Source organism: Pseudopodoces humilis, chromosome 22, assembly GCF_049639895.1.
Source record: "Pseudopodoces humilis isolate 2021_Gansu_Grassland_sample_001 chromosome 22, ASM4963989v1, whole genome shotgun sequence".
Classification (NCBI taxonomy): Eukaryota; Metazoa; Chordata; class Aves; order Passeriformes; family Paridae; genus Pseudopodoces; species Pseudopodoces humilis.
This window is the reverse complement of record NC_142221.1, coordinates 1,396,139-1,415,492: the sequence shown is the minus strand read 5'-3', so window position 1 is coordinate 1,415,492 and position 19,354 is coordinate 1,396,139. Positions and strand designations below refer to the sequence as shown.

Genomic DNA, 19,354 nt, shown 5'->3' with positions numbered 1-19,354 from the left:
CTGGAGTTTCATTGTTTCTCCGTTAATTTCTTTTACAGAAAGGGACTCCAGGTGCTCTCTTCCCCTCCCCACTAATTGAAGTAGCTGTCCCTGTAGCCTGTGGCTCTGTGCTGCTCCTCAGTATTGGTCTCATATTCATGGTTCTCACGGCAAGGAAGAGGCGCCAGTCCGAGGGGACCTACAGCCCGAGCCAGCAGGAGGTGGCAGGAGCTCGGCTGGAGATGGACAGTGTCCTAAAGGTGCCACCCGAAGAGCGCCTGATCTAGGCCCTGCCGTGCCCAGGACCCGCACCTGCAAGGTCTGCCCGGACCTTGGGCTCTCTCAGCCTTGGCAGCGGCAGATCCACCCCATCCCAGTTCCCCTAAGGCCTGGGCACGAAGACAAGGACGTCCGGCACGGGCAGCGGGGCCGAGAGCGCCGCCCCAGCCGGGCCCGGCGCTGCTGCGCTCCAGGGGCTCCAAGGGAGCCTCCGCCCTCCCTCCTGCCCTGCCCCGGACCGGCCAGCGCTCATCTCAGCAGGAGCTCAAGTGGCTCTGGCTCCAGTCCCCTCCCAGGCAGGAGAGGCACATTAATTCTGCTTTCCAAGGCAGGGTGACCCGAGGCACCTGTGCAGGCTCAGCTCCCCGAGTCCTGCTCAGGAGCTGGGGAAGGTCGTGGCTGGTTTGTATATTCTGCTCTGGTTCTGTCAACAGCTGAAAAACATTCAAACTCTCAGCTCAGGTGTGTGAGGTTCTCAGAGTCCTCAACAGCAACAGCAGCTGTGACCTCCCTGTGACAGCCCTGCGTTACAGGGAATTGTCAGGAATGATCAAAACCCTTGTAAAAACCAGTGTTGAATGGCGTGGTGCTGTTAGACATTCCCATGGGTACCGTGCAGGGAAGGGGCAGGCGGCACTCCGGGGCTTTGGGCAGTGCTGGAGCTGCCAGATGCTGAACTTTGGGTGTGCAGGGAGGGGAGAGGGGAGCAGGAAAAGGGTCCCCAGCCTCCTGGGCATTCCCTGGGCTCCGCGGGGCAGGGAGGGGACAGGTGGGGGGAGCTCCTGCCCTGCTCGGTAACTCCCTGTTCTGCCGCAGCAGCGAGTGTGGGCGCACCTCAGCCACTCCTCCGTGGTGGGAGCAGTCGGGGCTGCGGGGGCTGCCCTGCTCCTCGCCGTGCTCGTAGCCACGGCGATTGCCATGAAGAGGAGGAGAGCGACTCAGGGAACCTACAGCCCGAGCCGGCAGGAGAAGGACGGGGCCCGAGTGGAGATGTGGAACGTGATCAAGATGCCCCCGACCGAGCGGCTGATCTGAGGCCGGGTCAGGCGCGGAGCGGCCGCAGGCGCTGCCCGGGGGTGCCTGGGCTGCTGCACGGCCCCGGCACTGCCCGCTGGCCCTGCCCCTGCAGCTCATCCACAAAGCGTTCCTACAAACTGCCCGGGAGGAAATCCCCACTGCGGAGGACCAGGGGAGGAGGGGAGGGAGCAGTGGCTGTGGCACAGGGGGGACACGGACAGAAGATGGGGCGGTGTCATAGCCAGAGCCGGCTGGGCCCCTGCTCCTGCAGGCAACAGGAAAACCACCCTGAGGCAGGCCCAGAGAACGGGAATTAAACCACCGTATTCAGAAATAATGTGAATAATAAGGTTTTTTTCAAGAAGACACGTGCCTGTGGCTCCTCTGCACGGCTAAGCCAGGTGAGTGAGTGGTGGGAAATCCTTCCCAGAGCTGCTGCCACCCTTCCAGCTGGGCCAGAGCTGGCATGGCCTCACTGGGCTGTGCTGGATGTGGCTGCTGGAGCTTTCCCTGAGACTAGCCCAAACCACAGGAATATTTTAAGTGCCTTTCTGATCCTGAGGTGCCAGTTCCAGTTTAACCTTTGTGAAAGGAGGACGTTTCCATGTTGTTTGATCCGGCTCTGCCACTCCTGGAGCAGGGGCTTGGAGCTGACCCTTGTGAGAGCCAGGGGCTGAGCATCAGGTGGTACTTGCTGGGGTGAGGAGGGAAGAATGGAGAGTTCTAAAAGTGACCTCTGGACTGCCAGGTTTGGGCTTGTTGGTGTGGAAGAGTGGAATTTAGTTAACTAATCCTTTAACCCAAACCAGGGTTGGTGTAAGTGACACAGCATCTACTTTCCACTGCACTAAAAAGAGGTTTGATTTTGTGGCTTCACTTCTGTGTTACTGTTTTAGCTGTGGAATGTGCTGTTTCCTCTTTAGCATAATGTGGCAGAGGCTATGGAAGGAAATGCAGCACAGCAGGCCAGGTAAGGTCTAAAGCCATTAGTGTTTCAGGATAATCACTACAATTATCAATGAGGATTTTAGAACTCTGTCAGCTTTTTAATCTCCAAAATACTATTAAAAATCAGGGTGGGAATCTGCCTGCTGTAGCTCATTGCCACAGGAAAATACTTTATTCTGGTCTGCTTTTGGATTTATTTTTTTTCTACTGTAGCTGTAAATGTTTCTGTAATTCCAAGCAAAGGGAGGGGCATGGAACTACTGCTCACATGTGTCCATTTAAGAACAGTGTGTGTAAGAACAGGTCTCTGCAGCAGGCAGCTGCTGACAGAAGAATGAAAATTTTAGAAAATAGAAAAAGACAAAGGAGTGGGAGACAATATTTCAGATCACTTTCCCTCTGGTAGTGGAGAAGAGTGGAAGGTGTGATCCCAGCTGGCTGTGTGGGGGAGGCAGCTGGAGCTGGCAGTGCCAGAGAGGCCCTGGCTGCAGGTGGGAGCCCGTGGCTGCTTTCCTGTTCAGCAACAGTGACTGCTGGTGCTGTTCCTGGCACTGGTTTGCTGCTCTTGGGGAGCTCTGGCACACTTTGGGAACAGAGCCAGTGGCACTGCCCGGTGCCCTTGTGCCAGCAGGGCTTTCCTGTGGCTCTGCAGCAGAGCTGGGCCTGCCCCACGCTGGGGGCTCCTGGCAGGAGCAGGGCTGGGCACAGGCCTGGGGGCCCCTGTGCTGCCAGGCAAAGCCCCTGTGGTTTCCTGAAGCCCAGGGCGTGCAAAAACCTCCTGGGGGCTCGGGGGGCTCTGCCACCTCCACCCTGACGCCCCAGGGCAGGTCCTGCTGCTGCTTTTTCGCTCCACTCCCCATTGGTGTTTACACTGTACAGAACTGAGGCTGCAGCAGGATCTGGAAGAGCCCCCGTTCCTCCAGCCCTGGGGTGCTGAACACCAGGCCGTGTTCCCAGAGCTCCCCGAGCTGCTCCTGCACTTCCCTGGAAGGTCCAAATCCCTGGAGCCCCCGGCAGGTCCGGCCGTGCCCCGGCAGCAGCTCCTCGGGGCTGCGTTCCAAGCACCCAAAGCCAGTATTAGCAAAGGTGTTTAAAAACTCTGTCAGTGTCTTGAGCATTTCTGCAAAATAATTTATGGAAGGTGGTTGTTTTTGTTTTTTCAATAATGAATTTAACTTCCTTTTGATATTTAATTTTTGAATATATTTTTTCACAAAACTGGACTTGCTGTAGTTAATGATCATGATCCTGATTTCTTTTTTAATTGTAAATTTTATAATTTGTAAATAATTAGAATGTCCTTCAAAAGAAATTTACAGTAAAATTTGGTTAAAAACAGACCTGGTTGTTGACTTGTGCATGTTTTTCCCCAAGAACACCTTGCTGGTCTGGATGGCTGATCATGGTCTGTGCCACAGCCCCTGCACAGCTGCAAACCTTGAAGGCTCTTCACAGTTAAAGGATTCATTTTGTGATGATTTGTCACAGCCCAGAGCCCTGAGCACAGGCCAGGGTGCAGGGCTTTGCCCAGCAGCAGGACAGAGCTGAGGAAACACCTCTGCTCTCTGTTCACCTCACTGAGCTGCATTTTACCCTTAATCCCTGACTTTATGGGCAGGAAAGAGACTGGAATGTGGGAAAAAGGGACTCTGTGTCCAATGACTGCACTGTCCATGTGCAGTGAACTGAAGGCTCCACCCAGGGTGAACAAGATACAAAAGTGGTTTCACCTCCTGTGCAGCAGCAGATGCACCACAAACTTTGAAAAGGTTTTTCTTGTCTGTTTTTAAAATAAACTTATTTCTTATAGCAGGAAGCAGCTGTAAATAAGCAGAGTGGTATCAAACATAGGGTGGGTACAGGAACATGGACAAAGTCAAGTATAAAGTCACTGATGAGTAAGACCAGGAACAGTTTTTATACTGGATCAATAAAAACATCCAAATGCCTTCTAGTGCCAAACCAGAGCTGGCAAGCAAACTGTTGACACCTGGCACTATCAGGAATGAATCATGTCAGGCATTCCTGAGTTTAAATAAGACAAAAAACATCCCTAAATGCTGTCCTAGGCATAGTTCAATTCCTACGTTACAATAAACCCCTAGAAAAGTCTCCTGCTTGCAAACCCTCTCCAGAAGTGAGGGAAGTCACAAATTCCTTGTCCTCCAGCATCTCAGAGGTGCTAAATAAAGTAGAGGGTGAATAAATGTGTGTTAGTACTCCTCAGTGCCCCAAAACTGACTTAGCAAATGATCTATAATATGGGCAAAGTAACCAGAGATGGAAATGAACTGCAGTGGGACAGAATTTCCTGAGTGGTTTAAAGCACTGTGATGGGTTGTCTGATCACTGTGTGACATTACTGAGTTTAAACAGGGCCTGTGGAGCCCAGCTTGGCACAGGCTGGATTGTGCAGTGCCCGTTCACATCCAGCTCATAGCAAAGGAGCTCTGCAATGCCAGACTGAATTATATATAACATTCTTACTCTGAACTGTATCAAATAAAATGGACCTGGTATCTTAGACTTTAAATATTTTACTATTCAATACTAAACCCATCTGTCTTTCAACACAAAAAGAAAATACAAATCCAAGTGAATGGCTTGTCAGAGGAACAGCACTGTACAGAAACAGAATATTCCTGGAATACTGTGGTCTTCCCAAAACCGGCAGCATTTCAGATATTACTTTTCTTTTGTACTGCCCAGCCTCGAACACAGAGACAGCCATTCCCATTCCCCAGAGTAAGAAAACTTCCAAGATAACATGAATAAAATAGATACATTGGAAATCAGATAAAGCTTTACAAGAATTTCCCCATGTGTCCAAGATGATTTCCTTTATCAAAGGCTCAATGGTGATGTAATTCCCTCTGCAAGAGTGACAGGTTTTACACTAGAGTGTGCCCCGATACAAAACAAACCAAAAAAGCACCACTGAAGTGAAACAGAAATGATCAGAGACAGCAGCTGTCCTGGGGGATGCTGAGGCTCGTGTGAAGTGTCTGGAGAACACAGAGAGGGGGCTCAGAACACCCAGCTGAGCGTCCCCTGCGCTCCTCGTGGGCCAGACAGGGCCAGCCCGAGGCTCCAGCGAGGCCACAGAGCCCAGATCCCCCTTCCTGGCCATGCCCTGCCCTCAGCCCCTCAGCACACCAGCCTTCACCTGCACTCAGGAGCTGGGAACATTGATACCCCAAAATTTTTCTCTTTTTTTGTTTGTAATAATCAAGTAAGATATTGTTACATTCCATTCATATACTGCAATTTATAATATTGATAGATAATATTAAGATACACATATATAAGAACTAGGATACTCTTTATGGCCTCTATTTTCTGATGTATTTAACAAAAACAAAGTCAAAAAAATGAAAACAATTGCTGGTGTTTCCAGTTTCCCAACAGAGATGCAGGACCAATCCCTGAGCAGCTGCTCTGTGCTGTGGTTTCCAGGCCTGTGACAACTCTGCCCTGGCTGTCGGTGTTCACAGGGGGAGCCAAAAGTGCCACCAAAGTCCCTCTGACAGCACAACTCCAGGAGTGGCTGGGGTGCAAGGAGCACAAACAGAGACTGATGATCAGTTCAGTGCAGCCCACAAGTCAGGCTGGTTTGCTGCGCTTTGCATGTGGAAACAAAACCTTGTATCTCTGTGTGTATTGCCAGAAAAACTGAGGCCCATTCCCAGCGACAGGAACGAACCTCAGCAGAGTGGGCTGTGTCACGCTCCAGGTGTGCCAAGGACTGAAAATACAGGGAGGGAGTAACTTGTGCATCAGTAGTGCTGCCTGAAAAGCTGTGTGTGGAAATCCCAACCCACCCCACCTCCCCTCACGCTTTGGTCAGTGCAGGAATCCCAGGGTTTGGTGGCGGGGAGTGAGGGAGCAGTGTCAGGGACTGGGACAATGGGGGACTCTGACCTGTGGGCAAAAAGCTCTCGTGCTGAGGTGCAGCTCAGTGATGGTCCTGCAGTGATCCTGGCTCAGCCTTCCTTAAAAGAAATGCTTGGTTTTATGCTGGCTCAAAAAAAACCAAAAAATCCTTCTGTCACTTCCAAAAGGACACCAAGGCCATGGGGTGCATCACTCAAAGGTTTCCCATCGCTTTCTGAGCTGCTCCACCTTACCTGGTGTGGGTGACACATCCTGCTTGCTCTTTTTTAACAGATCTTCAAATGGATCTTTTGTCTCCTCAGATTTTGAGGACAGTAACAATGACTCCAAGCCCTTGGCTGGCCTGGCAGGGACCAGAGGGGGTTCACTGGCCAGGAGAGCCAGGGCTTGTTTGGGATCTACCTTTGTGCTGGGCTGGCCCACCTGTAACGTTCGGGGTTTGGAGGGACCACCCAGACACACTGGCTGGAGAGAGCTGGTGGGAGAAGGGCTGTGGGTCTGCAGGAACAAGGAGCCAGCTGCTGGCACAGCTGGAGCCTGGCTGAACAGGTTTGGCATGGACAGTGTGGCCATGTGGGACTGAGGTCTCTGTGGTGGGTAGAAGCCGGCAGTGGGGGTTATGAAGCTGGAGCTGTATGCGTGACCTAAGGAGGGGGTGAAGGAGCCCCTCGGGGGTCTGACCAGGGACACGGGGAGGGCTCCTGGCAGTGTCTGGGTGAAGGGATTCGGGGAGGGCTGTAGAAAAGGCGGTGGAGCTGGGGCAGCATAGCCAAGGGGCTGGGCAAATGGTGCAGCTGGAGGAGGCACAAAGTCGCTTGGCAGGGCACCCAAGGTGGGCACAGGGGCCGAGCCCAGCGGGGCCGAGCCTGGCAGAGCCGAGCCCGGCCAGCCCGTGGTTCTCAGTGGGTCCAGCAGGCTCAGCAGGAGCTCGCTCTCATTACCCGCTCCTTCCGTCTTCACCCGCACCGGCTGCAGCATCTCGGCAGCGCCGCACAGCAGCTGCGACGGGCGAGAGGAGGAATTTACAGACTGCTGCACTTCGGCGTCCAAGGACACATTCTCAGCCCCAAAGGGCTCTGGGATGAGATCTGGAACCAAGTGGCTGCGCCCGTGAGGGGTGAGGATTTCCGCTGACCCAGCTGCAGCCTGGTGCTTGGAAGCTTTGGGTGCTGGTGGTGGTGGCACGATGCCCAGTTCTGGTGTTTTTCTTCCCTGTGGCCTAGGAATGGTGATGTTCCCTTGAATGGCAGGACTGGATTCCTCCTTTTCTGCAGGAGCCAGACCACTGTCTCTGCTCTGGGGTCTCCTGGTGATGGGGGGCACGTTACCCAGGGCAGCCAAGGGTCTTTCAGGGGAGCTTTGGGAATATTTGGTGGGAATAGCCATATCATCGTGGCCCATACTCCACAGCTTGTTGTAAGCATGGGACAGCTTCATGCTTGGCACAATCCTGTTCCTCTCAGACACACCGAGATCCATTCTCTGCAAGAGAGCAGAACAAACACTAACTCTTAGTGATGCCCTCACAACACAGAGCAGGATGTGAGTTCAGGCTGCTGTGAGGGAAGAGGATCTGTCCCCAGGCTGCCAACAGTGCAGAGGGACAAGAGCATGTGCCCAGGAAGGACAGTCAGGAACCAGCCAGGATTCTGCAGCTTTGCCTCCACGGGATTTTTCAGCTGGGATTTGTTGTGCATCTGTCCCAGCCCAATAAGAAGCACACACCTGTGTCCAAGGCACATAAACTGAGAAGCCTTAATTGCTGCGTGGAATAAGCTGACAAATTAAATATCTGAATGTAACACTAAAATCAGTATTATTATAAGGTAGAAATGACATTTGCTTCTTTAATGTCAAATGGAGAACTTGGAGTCTGCTTTAGTTTAACACTTTCTGAGCTGTGTTCCTTCACAGACAATCCAGTTTCTTCAGAAGGGGGATTGTGCAAATGATGCTTAGACCAAAATAGCCAGATTAAAAGAAAAAAAAAGTTTGGAGGGGACCTGAAAATTACCAACCATTCATTCTTCATTCTCACTGCTGACCATCAAGTTCAAAGATAACTGTGTGTGACAGCCACTGGACAAACAGATTCTGAGGAACAGGGCAAATATCCCCTCCTTCAGAAGCAAAGGTCTCAGAGGAAACAGTTACTTATAACCGAGTCCCATTTAAGCCATTCCTTAATTCAGAAATTAATTTTGAAACACATAAATCCCTGGAAAAGAGATGACAATGATGATGATGATGGTTATTAGTAGGATCTACACAATAACATGAAAAGGTTCCTCAGAATGAGCTCTGTGCTGCCCCCAGGGCACAGGAAACCCCTGACCTGGTATTCAAAGGAGCAGCGCTGCTCTGCCTCCTCCTTGGGCGTCCGCAGGTCCTCCAGGCTCTTGGCCTGGCTGAGGGGCTGGGGCTGGGCTTCCACTTCCAAGTTGGGGAAGATATCTTCCAGGAGGTTGACTTCTGAGGCCTTGCTGGAGAGCAGAGGGCTCGGGGGCAGCGGCTCTCTTGCCTTCTCTGGGCTGCCCACATCCTCTCCATCGGCACTGTCCGACTCCTTCAGGGCCCGGTACGGCTGCGGCCTGGCACAGAACCAAAAACCACATTGCAAATCACCATATTTCTAATTCTTTGTTTTGAACAAGATTTCCTAAGGAGCTGGATGAGTTACAAAGAGCTCCCAAATGGCAAATACAGCTCAGAGAGCCCCGTGCAGAGCAGGCTGGGAGCAGTGCCCGAGGGCAGGGGGACATGCAGAGGAGACCTGGCACCCAAGGGTGCTCAGAAGGGCAAGAGCAGAGTGGGAAGTGCTCAAAGGAAAGCTGTGTTCATGCAGGCCCAGCCAGGCTGAGGAGGGAGCTCTTGGAGCAGGGATAATGGGCTACCAGCTCCCCATGCTGACTGTCTGGGCTCCCCTCAGGCTGGGCATGGCCTCTGCACCCCGTGTTTGCAGGCTCTGACATCCTTGGGCTTCGAGCTAACTCAGCACACAACATAACTCAGTGTTTTCCTGCAATAATTGGGAACACTGTGCAGCTTCCAATGATCTCATTGGTGTCATCTTATCAAGAAACACCACAATCCATTATGGAGACACCTTCTTTACATTACCAGCCAAGGCTGAGTTAGCAGGATGCTTCTCTTGCACATACCTCAGCAAAAAACTGAAGCAGCACATTTGCATTTTGGTGTGTGTACAGAGAACAGCAACACGATGTGCATCCAATTAATAACAGCAAGTGCCACACGTGGCTGTGGGGATTGGCACTTGACTGGCAGCCAGTTGTACTGTGGCATTTAAACAAGCTTTCAATTATAAGAAAATATTTGTGAGACCTGCAAAAGCACATCCTATGGAAGAACCCTCCTCCCCTTTCCATATTTTATCATAATACATCTATATCATGCAAATTCAGAGAGCCCAGAGCTTGTTTCCCTCCCCAGCACACACAGAGCAGGCACTGAGCCTGCACCAGGACAGGGATGCTGCAGGTACAGGGCAGACAGTGACAGCTCATGGCCTCAGGGCAGAGAGCTCACAAACCTCTGTCTTCAGCCCCACATCACTCTGGGCCACACTGCAAACCCCCAAGGGATTTCTGCAAACAAAACTAGTCTCCTCCACCCTAAACACAGTGTGGGAACATTTCCTGGCCCTTTCCTACTGATCCTCCCCATCCCACCTGCCTGCAGTCAGATCTCTTCCCTGTCAGCCCCCAAACCTGTGTCTGCAGCACACAATGGATTTTAGCAACTGCAGAGCTCTCTGTCCCATTGGCAGCCTCCTTCTCCAGCCTGGTCTGACCCAGCTGTGATGGGCATCATCCTCCTGAACTGCCTGGATGTGGCATCATGTGGATTTCTGAAGCAGCAGCTCACAGTACCCTGGCCCCTCTTCCTACAGGTTCTGGTCAAACCCGTGACTGTATTTTTTAAAAGAGTGAGTGCAACTCCATGCAATTTATATCCCTTTTATCCTCTAGAAATCCTCAAGCAGGCGAGGGTAGGAAATAACAAATCCTCTGCTGCCATTCAGTGAGGGCTCAGCTCAGAGCTGCCTGCCAGGATTGGGATATTCAAATAGGCAGCAAGAGGGATTCAGTGCAGCTGAACCCACAGCTGGCAGGGCTTCCCTCACCTCACATGGGCATCCTGGGCAGGCCCTGCTCCCTCCCCTACCACAGGCACCCTGGGCAGGGACAGAGCCCTCCAGCCACAGCATCCATGAGTGGTTCTGCCCCAGCTGCTCAACACAGCCTTTCAAGACTGAGTTACAGAGGTTTGGGAATGTACAAGTTACAAATTCAAAAGCTGGAGAAACAGACCAAACAAACTTCCTGCTTCATGTTTAGCTGTCAGATTATACCCAATGCCCTCAGAGGACATCTGCAGGGATGTGATACCTGACAGACCAGAGAGGCTGGGATCAAACAGGTGACACTGGAAAGGCTGATAACTGCACTGGAACGAGGCTCACAGGACAACCCAAAGCACAGTAGCACCACACAAGAATGAATGGTGAAAGGTTTGGACAGGAGCACAAGCAGCATGTTGGAACAAAGGACAAATGGAAGGGTGACATCCCACAGAGCTCGAGTCAATGGAAGCCCATGTGTTGCTGCAGTGTTTCATGCAGAAGGATGCTTTTTCATGCTGCTCAACATCAAGACAAACAAGCAGGAGAAATGTTGGTGATTCATCAAGCACTGTACAGAGACCCCAGGAGCATTTCCAAAATCCCAGTACAGGAGCAGGTGCCTTGAGCAATGCAAACCCCGCTGTTTGAAGCTGGCATGAACACAGCAAAAGCGTAAAGGATAGACCATTCGAAAGGAGCAGAGAAGAAAAAGTTTTCAGAGAAGCCAGAGACAGGATCCTCTTCCTGCTGAAACTCATCATCAGAGGAGTCCTCAGAGAGGAAGACTGTATAGTGTCGCATGGGCTTTACGAGGCTGGGGAACAGGAAGAGAAAAGGAAGTTATCGAGTGGTCACAGTGACAGCTCCTGAGGAGAGAAACCAGGAGCTGCAGAGCCCCAGATCACCCTGCCCCCGACTGACTGCACAGCAGAGAGCTCGGCAGGGAACGCTGAGCTCTGCTGCCAGGCACAGAACACAACCCCTCTGCCAAGGGCAGGGACTGCAGCCACACCACAGTGAAGGGGACAATACAGAAACCACCTTTCCCCACCACATCCCCAACAGAGCTGGGCACATCTCTGTTCTTCAGACAGCTCTGCTCAGGCTCTCTGAGCTCTGACAAACATTAGATCCCCTTCCCTGCTTTCCAGACATTTAGTCTGATGCACAAGAGAGCTGACTCCAGGGCACCAGTTCCCACTTGTATCTATTTTTCACATTTGAAACTGCTTCACTCTAGAATAAAACCTAAGCTGTCCAAGGACTGGTATGAAATGCAGTTTGTCAAGTAAGGTGTATATGTTCCTCTCCTCAGCGGTTAACTGAGGATCAGTTCTTAAAGATCAGGTGAGGAAAAGAGAAGTTGGATACTGCAACCAACAGCCCAAGAGGGCCCGAACTGCCACTGCCAATGAATGTTTGCTCACAGTCAGGTCAGAGCTAATAAAAAGTCTCTAACAGGTGGCAGCAGACACAGCCAATGGTGGTAAATCACAGGCTGCATTATTCCAGTTAAAGCCAGCGCACTGTTTTCCTTCCCCTCTCCTTCTCTAACAGGTGTCCAGGGGAAGGAGGTGGGGCCACTGCAGCGCCCGGAGCCGCCAGCGCCGCCGGCCGCTCCGGTAAACCCCGGGGCAGCCCCGGCGCTGCTCCGTGCCCGGCTCTGGCAGAGCCGCAGCCGCTCCCCGGGACAGCCCCGGCTCTGGCAGAGCTGTAGCCGCTCCCCGGGACAGCCCCGGCTCTGGCAGAGCCGCAGCCGCTCCCCGGGACAGCCCCGGCTCTGGCAGAGCTGTAGCCGCTCCCCGGGACAGCCCCGGCTCTGGCAGAGCTGTAGCCGCTCCCCGGCTCTGGCAGAGCCGCAGCCGCTCCCCGGGACAGCCCCGGCTCTGGCAGAGCTGTAGCCGCTCCCCGGCTCTGGCAGAGCCGCAGCCGCTCCCCGGGACAGCCCCGGCTCTGGCAGAGCTGTAGCCGCCCCCCGCCTCTGGCAGAGCCGCAGCCGCTCCCCGGGACAGCCCCGGCTCTGGCAGAGCTGTAGCCGCTCCCCGGCTCTGGCAGAGCCGCAGCCGCTCCCCGGGGCAGCCCCGAAGCTGCGCGGAAGGGACGCGCTCCACGGCGCCGGCAGCAGCGCGGAGCGGGGGCTCCGTTTAATGAGGAAGATCTGCATCTCGGGAGCTTTATTCATGTGTCAGGATGCACGGACAAATCAGCAGCACATCACGCTGGCCAAAAATGAAATGCTGACAAATGTAGATATTTCAAATTTAATTGACACCTAAATGTAGTTGAGATAAAAAAAAATGTATACAGAAAATGGGAGTCTCGCAGGATATGGGAATTAGTAAGGAGAATTCTGTAATAATTTTAAAGGATGTTCTGGTTATGAGAAAATTAAATTTGTATATTTTATTATGGCATTGCTCTCTCCTGAATATTGAGATTATGGGGCAAAGGGGCGTGTGGACTTGTCATTATTCTCCTAAAAAAGGTTCTGCAGATTTGAAGAAGAATTATTTTTTATCGACATAGTTTTTTAAAGAACAGCTACACAAGAGCTTTATGGAATTAAAGACTTTGTCCCTCTTAGCCAGTAAAATGCAGAGAATGCGGGATTTGGATGCACGGGCTTTTTGTCGCCTCTATGAGATAGGAGGTTTGGGACTGAGGGGAGTACCTGGCAACTCTTCCACATGAACACGGCACAGACCCACCCTGGAATCCCTGCCTGCACATCCTGCACACTCGGTGTCAGAGCTGCCGGCTTGGCGAGGCCATGGAAAGCCTTCACCACCCCCAGGTGCTGCGGTGGGGCCCTGAGAGCCCGGTTACAGCCGCAATCTCCCGTGCCCGTGAGCCTGTCCCATCCCCACAGCCCTGCCGAGCTCACCCCCAGTCCTGGGCGCTCCCCAGAGCTCCTGTGCCGAGCCCCGGGGCTGCTGCAGGGCCCCAGCGAGCTGAGCCAGCACGGGCTGCTCCCCCAGCTCCTGTAAACACTGCTTTAACCCCAGCCATGAGCCACGGCCTTGGGTGCTCTTTGCAGTTACTGCTCCTCATCCCCTGAGCTAGAACTGAACACTGATTGGAAAATGAGCACAGACATCCCCAGAACAATGGGCTTCTTTTACACACGTAAAAAGAATTAACTCGTGTAACTAAAGACATAAATTTCCTAACCTTCAATGCTACCAGGTAAAACAAGGGAAAATATATTTTATGGTGTTTTCACTGATTCTAGTGTTATCCAAGAGAGAGAAAACAAGTGTGAGTTTTTTAGAGACAACACCTCTCTTGTTTCCATTTCAGAACACTTACACAAAGATTACTTCTTATGGGGACAGAAGTTTGTCAGAAGCGTCATGAAAATTCTGTATTTTGAGAAAGCAGCTGAGCTGTAAAGATTCACTAAAGCTAGCATCAATAAACTAGATCCCAATAAAATAATTAAAATACAATATATTTCCGGCATTGGTACAATGTTTACCATTTGTGTTTGTGTTTATCTCTGGTCTGATAGTGGCAGGAATTGAAGATACACGTTAGCAGTGAGCAACACTGGGATGTCAGCAGTTTTTGAATGCAAACATGAAGAAACCTCCATAGGAACACACATAAATGTTAAATTGTTTAAATTATCCTCCACCTAAATGCAGTGAGTCATCAGATTAAATATTAAGAAAACGCTTTTAGTTTGAAAATCCTCACAACCTCTGTGCAGGGCCAGCACAGCCCTTTGCAAGAGCTGCATCTGCTCCACAAGAGGGCAACCAAATTCCACAGTAAAATGGACAAACACTCCTGTACAAGGGAGAAATCACCGTTCAGTTTAGGCCAGAACCACAGTATGCCCCCACCCTGGCGTGGCTGGAAAGAGCTGTCCATGCACTGATGCCTCTCCAGTGTGTTTGGGCTGTGCTGGCATGCTCAGAACACCCACAGCTCAGAGTTAACCACAGCTCAGAATTAACCACAGCTCAGAACATCCACAGCTCAGAACACCCACAGCTCAGAATTAACCACAGCTCAGAATTAACCACAGCTCAGAATTAACCACAGCTCAGAACATCCACAGCTCAGAACATCCACAGCTCAGAATTAACCACAGCTGAGAACACCCACAGCTCAGAACATCCACAGCTCAGAATTAACCACAGCTCAGAACACCCACGGCTCAGAACATCCATTCCCTGGTCAGGGTCACCCCTGGGGGTCCATTGCTAGCTCCACTCTGGCACTGTCAGGAATCTGCAACACACACCCCTTGCTGTCTTTGCAAAAATCCCTGGATCAGTGACATTAGTGAAAGTGCCTGAAAGAGCCCCCCTGAGGTAACAGAACATGCCTGTACTGGTATGCACAAGAGAGACACTGGAAACCAACCCCTTTTGTCCAGGAGCAGTGGGCTGTGGCAGCACAGATGATTTGGAACATTCCCCTTCACTGACACAGCTAAAGAGGGGATAAATTTGCTGGTCATGTGTAAAGGGAAGCCCTACAAGCCCTCACCACAGAGCTCACACAGACATCACAGTCCTGTTAATGCACTCTAGAGTGAGACACAGCCCCTTCTGCCACCACTGTCAAATAAACAGTTCTGCACCCTCCAGCTACAGACTGGCAAGAACACTGCATCTGCATGGCTGGAACTGACAATTTCTCAAAACAAAAGTGCAAACCAAAACAACAAAGAAATTAACACACTTCCAATGCCTGAAAACTTTCACTGAAGAGGCATATCAGTGTAACTTGGCAAACCACAATTTTTCCATAAGCAAACTTTGGTTACTTGCTTTTTCACACTTCCTCTAAAATACTGCAAAAAATTTTAAAAAAGAATCCATTTCTTTCTTAGTTAAAAACTAACTTTGAGCTGTAGTAATTTTTAAAGTCTCCTGCAGTGAGTCCCAGTTGTGAACACACCATTTGATGCAAGTGGAGAGAAGCAGAGCAGCGCAGTACTTACTGTTCTGGGCTGGGAACTGAGGTCCTCCGGCCCTCCACACCAATGTTGCTCTTGGGCCTCTTAACCACATGAGGTCTTGGGGGACGAACCTGTGACATGCACAGAGACATCTCATCAAACACTGCCCCTGCTCCAACAGCAGACACCGCACAAGGACAGCCACCAATATCCTACAGGGATCTTCCATTGGGCCTTGCTTTGTCTCTGGTGCCACAGCAGTGTTACACATCAATGTGGCTACATCAATGAATCTAAAGGATGAATATAAACCACCAGGCCCCCACGACTGGCAAATGAAACATGTATGCTTGTCACTAAGTGTTTCTATTTGCTCTGTCCTGTTTGGTAGGGGCAGAGAAAGGATTTCCTAGGAGTGAGCTTCCCCCTGTGCAGTCAGTGGCGAGAGAAAAGATGGGAGTGTCTGTGTGCTCTGGCCATTGTGCTGGGCAGTGGGGTTCAGCTCAGGCACCATGACCCTTCTGGCCACTTGCTCCCAGGAACCCAACCTCTCAGCTGAGGACTTCTGTGTACTTCAGATAAATGTTTTGACATTAAAAACTCAGCTCATTCTTCATTAAAAATTTGCTTCCTTCCAGCAGCTGAATACAAACTCTCACCAGCCATATTGTCATTCCTGGTATTAACTTAGACTTTTGTTGTGTAGTAAAATCCAAAGCTTTTCTGTGGAAGACGATGTTGCTGGCAATCCAGTCACACATATATATCCATCACCTTCTAATGTATGGAAATTCAGCTTGATTTCTGACCAGGATGTCCATGAGTAAACGAGCCTTATTTCAAGGAAAGGAATAAGCACTTGGGCTCAGTTTGTGTCTGTGCCAGCCTACACTGCTGAGGAATCCTGTACTGAACTTATCCCTGCAAGTAAATGAGGGAATTTGCAGCATCAGGGCAGACTGTACACACCAGCTTCACGTGTTCTGTTAAGAAAGTACAACTCTACCTGAAAAAGAGTCGATCTGTTGGCTCAGCTCAAGGCTAATCTCAAATGAAATTCCCAAACACCCAAATAAAGTTGGGGATACAACTCAGCTCCTGACCTTCCCAGAGCTTGTGCTCCCTTAAGAGGCACAAGAGAAAGGAGCTGTTCATGCTCTGGAGTGACTAAGAAAGTTTTAAAAAAATATAATTTGTTGGGGAGGAGGGCTTTCCAGGTTTGTTTTGTTTTGTTGTTTTTTTCAATTTTTCTTCCCAGGTACGTAAACCTCAAATTTTCCTGCCAGGAGAAAGACACCAAATTGTGTGTAGTGCTTCTGTCCTACACACCAGTATGCAGAAAATAGCAGCAGCATTATTGCATTGAATTTTCATTTCAAAGGAAATGGTGCACAGCAGATATGATGAAGAAATCCAGAGTTGTATTGCCACTATTTCTTAGGAAAAAGGGCTTATGAAAAGGTCAGATGTTAAGGTCTTGGAGATCAGTCCCCACACAAGGCTGCTCCTCTCTACAATAAAGACAGCTTAAGAATGTGAATTTATGGCAGGAATGGAAGGATTAAGTTTGTGGCAACTTCAACTGAACTTGCAACGTGGTGAAACATGGGGAAAAGAACAACAGAGCTAATTAGAGGAGCTGAGCTGTCAGAGCGCAGCAGAATGGCTCGGTGCCAACAAACAAAAGGAATGGGCTGGCAATCAGCAGGATCGATGAAGAATACTGCTTCATTAGGGCTGATAGAACAGGGAGAGACTGCAGAGAGGAGTGCAGGAGAGGGGGGAGACAGGCAGGAGGAACGGGGAGAGGAGAGCGCGAAGGAGAGAGGGAAAGAGAGGAAGAAAGCAAGCTGCTTAATTAAATGGGAGCTGGGAGCTGATGTGTAAAGCTGGCCTGTCAGCGTGCTGGGAACACTTTCACCTTTCGGTGGTGTGCTGCTGAGGAGGGAGAGAGGTGAGAGTTTGGGGTGGCTCCAGGGGCCCCCAGCCCAGTGCTGTGCAAGGTGACAAAGCTGAGCGGGATTTAGAGCATTGTTCCCAGGGAACTGCAGGGAAAAGCCAGGAATCAAGTCAATTCCTTGCTGGATTTTGAGTCTCACATAGCCACAGAGGCAAGGTTAAATGCTTATCAAATGCAAAAGTATCGAAGAAATCCAATTACGTGAGCACACAGCCTAAAGAGAAAAGGTAAACTTCCAGGACAGAAGGGCTGAATGTGCTTATTACTGTCCCCATCAGCTTAATGCATAATTATTATATTTTAACTTTTTTCTAATTGAATAAAGTTTCCAAACAACCACTATTAATCCAAACAGACCTCCATTAATTAGAAGCAATAACCCTCTCTCTTTCATAATACCACCACCACTTATTTCCAAAGCAGCAGAATGCAAAGAACATCTCTGTTCTGCTTCCTTAACCTTTCTTTGGTCTGTGTTTTTGGCTTTATTATCAGCAATTACTCATATTGCAAGCACTAGTGCCCATGTACTCCTCCTTGCAGCACCAAGTATCTCTCAGGAATTCTGGTATTATGTGTCCCTGGCTGGAAGAGCAGAGGGACCTGGTCTCCCCCTTCAGTGCTTGTGTACAAGGCCAGGATAAATCACTTGCTGATACCCACCTCTGTAGGAGCTGCCAAGCTTGAGAGGGAAAAAGCAGCCTGCAAAAAGTATTATTTACACATACAGAAATGTGTTGCAAATACTAAAAGCCAAATAACAGTTCTGAACAACAACAAATTTATGTATATTTGATACAAGCATATTTTTGGGATTGATTATAATAATTTACATTTATCTTGAATTTCCCCTTGATGAATGAAGCCTTTCTGTTCCACTTACTGACACAGCCAGAGGAATGCAACAGGAGCTTTCATTATTACATTTCCAACCTTTTATCAATCACATTGGGAGCAAAGACAGTTGAACCAACCATGTTACAGTGAGGACTATTAATACCCTACAGCTGGGAGATTAAACAGTCTTAACAAGACTTCCACATAATAAATGACTCCATTTGAACAATACAGTTCAGCAACTTTGCTATAGAAGAATCACAACATGCCCCCTTACACCTGCCAAACGGAACACAAGGGTATGGGAGCACTACAGGAACCCCACAGTACACAGAAAGTCTGATCCTAGTGAAATACATCTAGTGAAATACATCTCCCATGCCCGTTGCATTTAAGAGAACACACATAATCATAGTCAATGCTATGTTTTAAACACAGAGAACAGAAATCTTCAGGTGAAAAATCCATAAAAATGGCTCTGTTAAGCTAGACACCCAGAGTTAAAAAGAGGGAGGAGAGGAAACACATGCCACTGAAATGTCACACAGGAGCATGCACCAGAGATCAAAAGTTAAAACACACCCAGTTGCACTTGTTAACCAGTTACCTGCCCATCCAAAACACATTTTAACAAGTTTTAGCAAGATCAGATTTGAAAACTTGCATCTCTCTCTTTCTTATGCATGTATGTGTATGGCTAAGGAAGCAAGAAGATGATTTGGGGGGGAACTATATTCATAAAGCTGAAGTTCTGAGTACACCTAAGTATCTTCCAATTCTGTGCCAAAATCCAATACCCCTCCTAAACTGATACTTCTTGTCTGTGCCTTAAAAAAATAAACATCTGGTGCAGACCCAGCAGGGTGTCCAGTTTTAATGTCATCCTGCACAGTCCATAGGTAAAAACTGTCCTAGAGCCAGTGTTTTTGGGGAAAAACTGCTGAGATAAGGTATCCCTACCTAACATGTACAGGCACTGCACTGCCAGTCATTTCTGTGCAGCTCTTCCATGGAAGAGTCCCCTCCTCTGGCCAACCTGCTGTGCCTTCTTTTACACCATGGAATTACCCAGTGTATGTCATCCCTAACATGGTACCAATGTTCTACTGCCAAAGAGTGACTTCGCTTTCTTCAAGTCTATTCACACATGGAGAAGTATTAGGTGTCCCAAATTAATTAAAAGCATAACTTGCGGAGAATAAATCTTTTTCTCTTCAGACTTCTGCTTCCTTTCAGATTTGAGTTCAGTGCAAGTCTTCAAAAGCTCACTGGCTAAAAACTTCTGCCAGCCAGTCTAGCAGGGCTTTGTGTGTAAGAAATCACTGCAAAAGTCAAACCAGCCGTGGCCAGAGCAGCCCCAGTTACCTGCAGAGCTGCC

General features: G+C 49.9%; 2 protein-coding genes across 10 annotated transcripts in view; one reads left to right on the top strand and one right to left on the bottom strand.

Annotated features, from left to right (window-relative positions):
• Nucleotides 1–3,561, top strand: part of CRB2 (crumbs cell polarity complex component 2) — a 56,426-nt gene extending 52,865 nt beyond the window's left edge. For 3 of the 5 annotated variants that reach the window (XM_088065947.1, XM_088065946.1, XM_014257979.2), the window contains exon 13: nucleotides 39–829. In XM_088065947.1, coding sequence (XP_087922073.1) covers nucleotides 39–266 — 228 coding nt within the window. In that variant the 3' untranslated portion in view covers nucleotides 267–829. Of the gene's footprint in view, nucleotides 1–38; nucleotides 830–1,077 lie in introns of those variants that run through there. The other 2 variants (XR_015774390.1, XM_088065944.1) reach the window with 2 other exon arrangements.
• A 485-nt stretch (nucleotides 3,562–4,046) lies between these two features.
• The window catches only part of DENND1A (DENN domain containing 1A), a 153,587-nt gene continuing 138,279 nt past the window's right edge, over nucleotides 4,047–19,354 (bottom strand). For 3 of the 5 annotated variants that reach the window (XM_005529246.3, XM_088065948.1, XM_014257980.2), the window contains 4 exons: nucleotides 15,222–15,310; nucleotides 10,950–11,078; nucleotides 8,453–8,708; nucleotides 4,047–7,599 (listed from right to left, as the gene is read on the bottom strand). In XM_005529246.3, coding sequence (XP_005529303.2) covers nucleotides 6,307–7,599; nucleotides 8,453–8,708; nucleotides 10,950–11,078; nucleotides 15,222–15,310 — 1,767 coding nt within the window. In that variant the 3' untranslated portion in view covers nucleotides 4,047–6,306. The remainder of the gene's footprint in view (nucleotides 7,600–8,452; nucleotides 8,709–10,949; nucleotides 11,079–15,221; nucleotides 15,311–19,354) is intronic. The other 2 variants (XM_014257981.2, XM_014257982.2) reach the window with 1 other exon arrangement.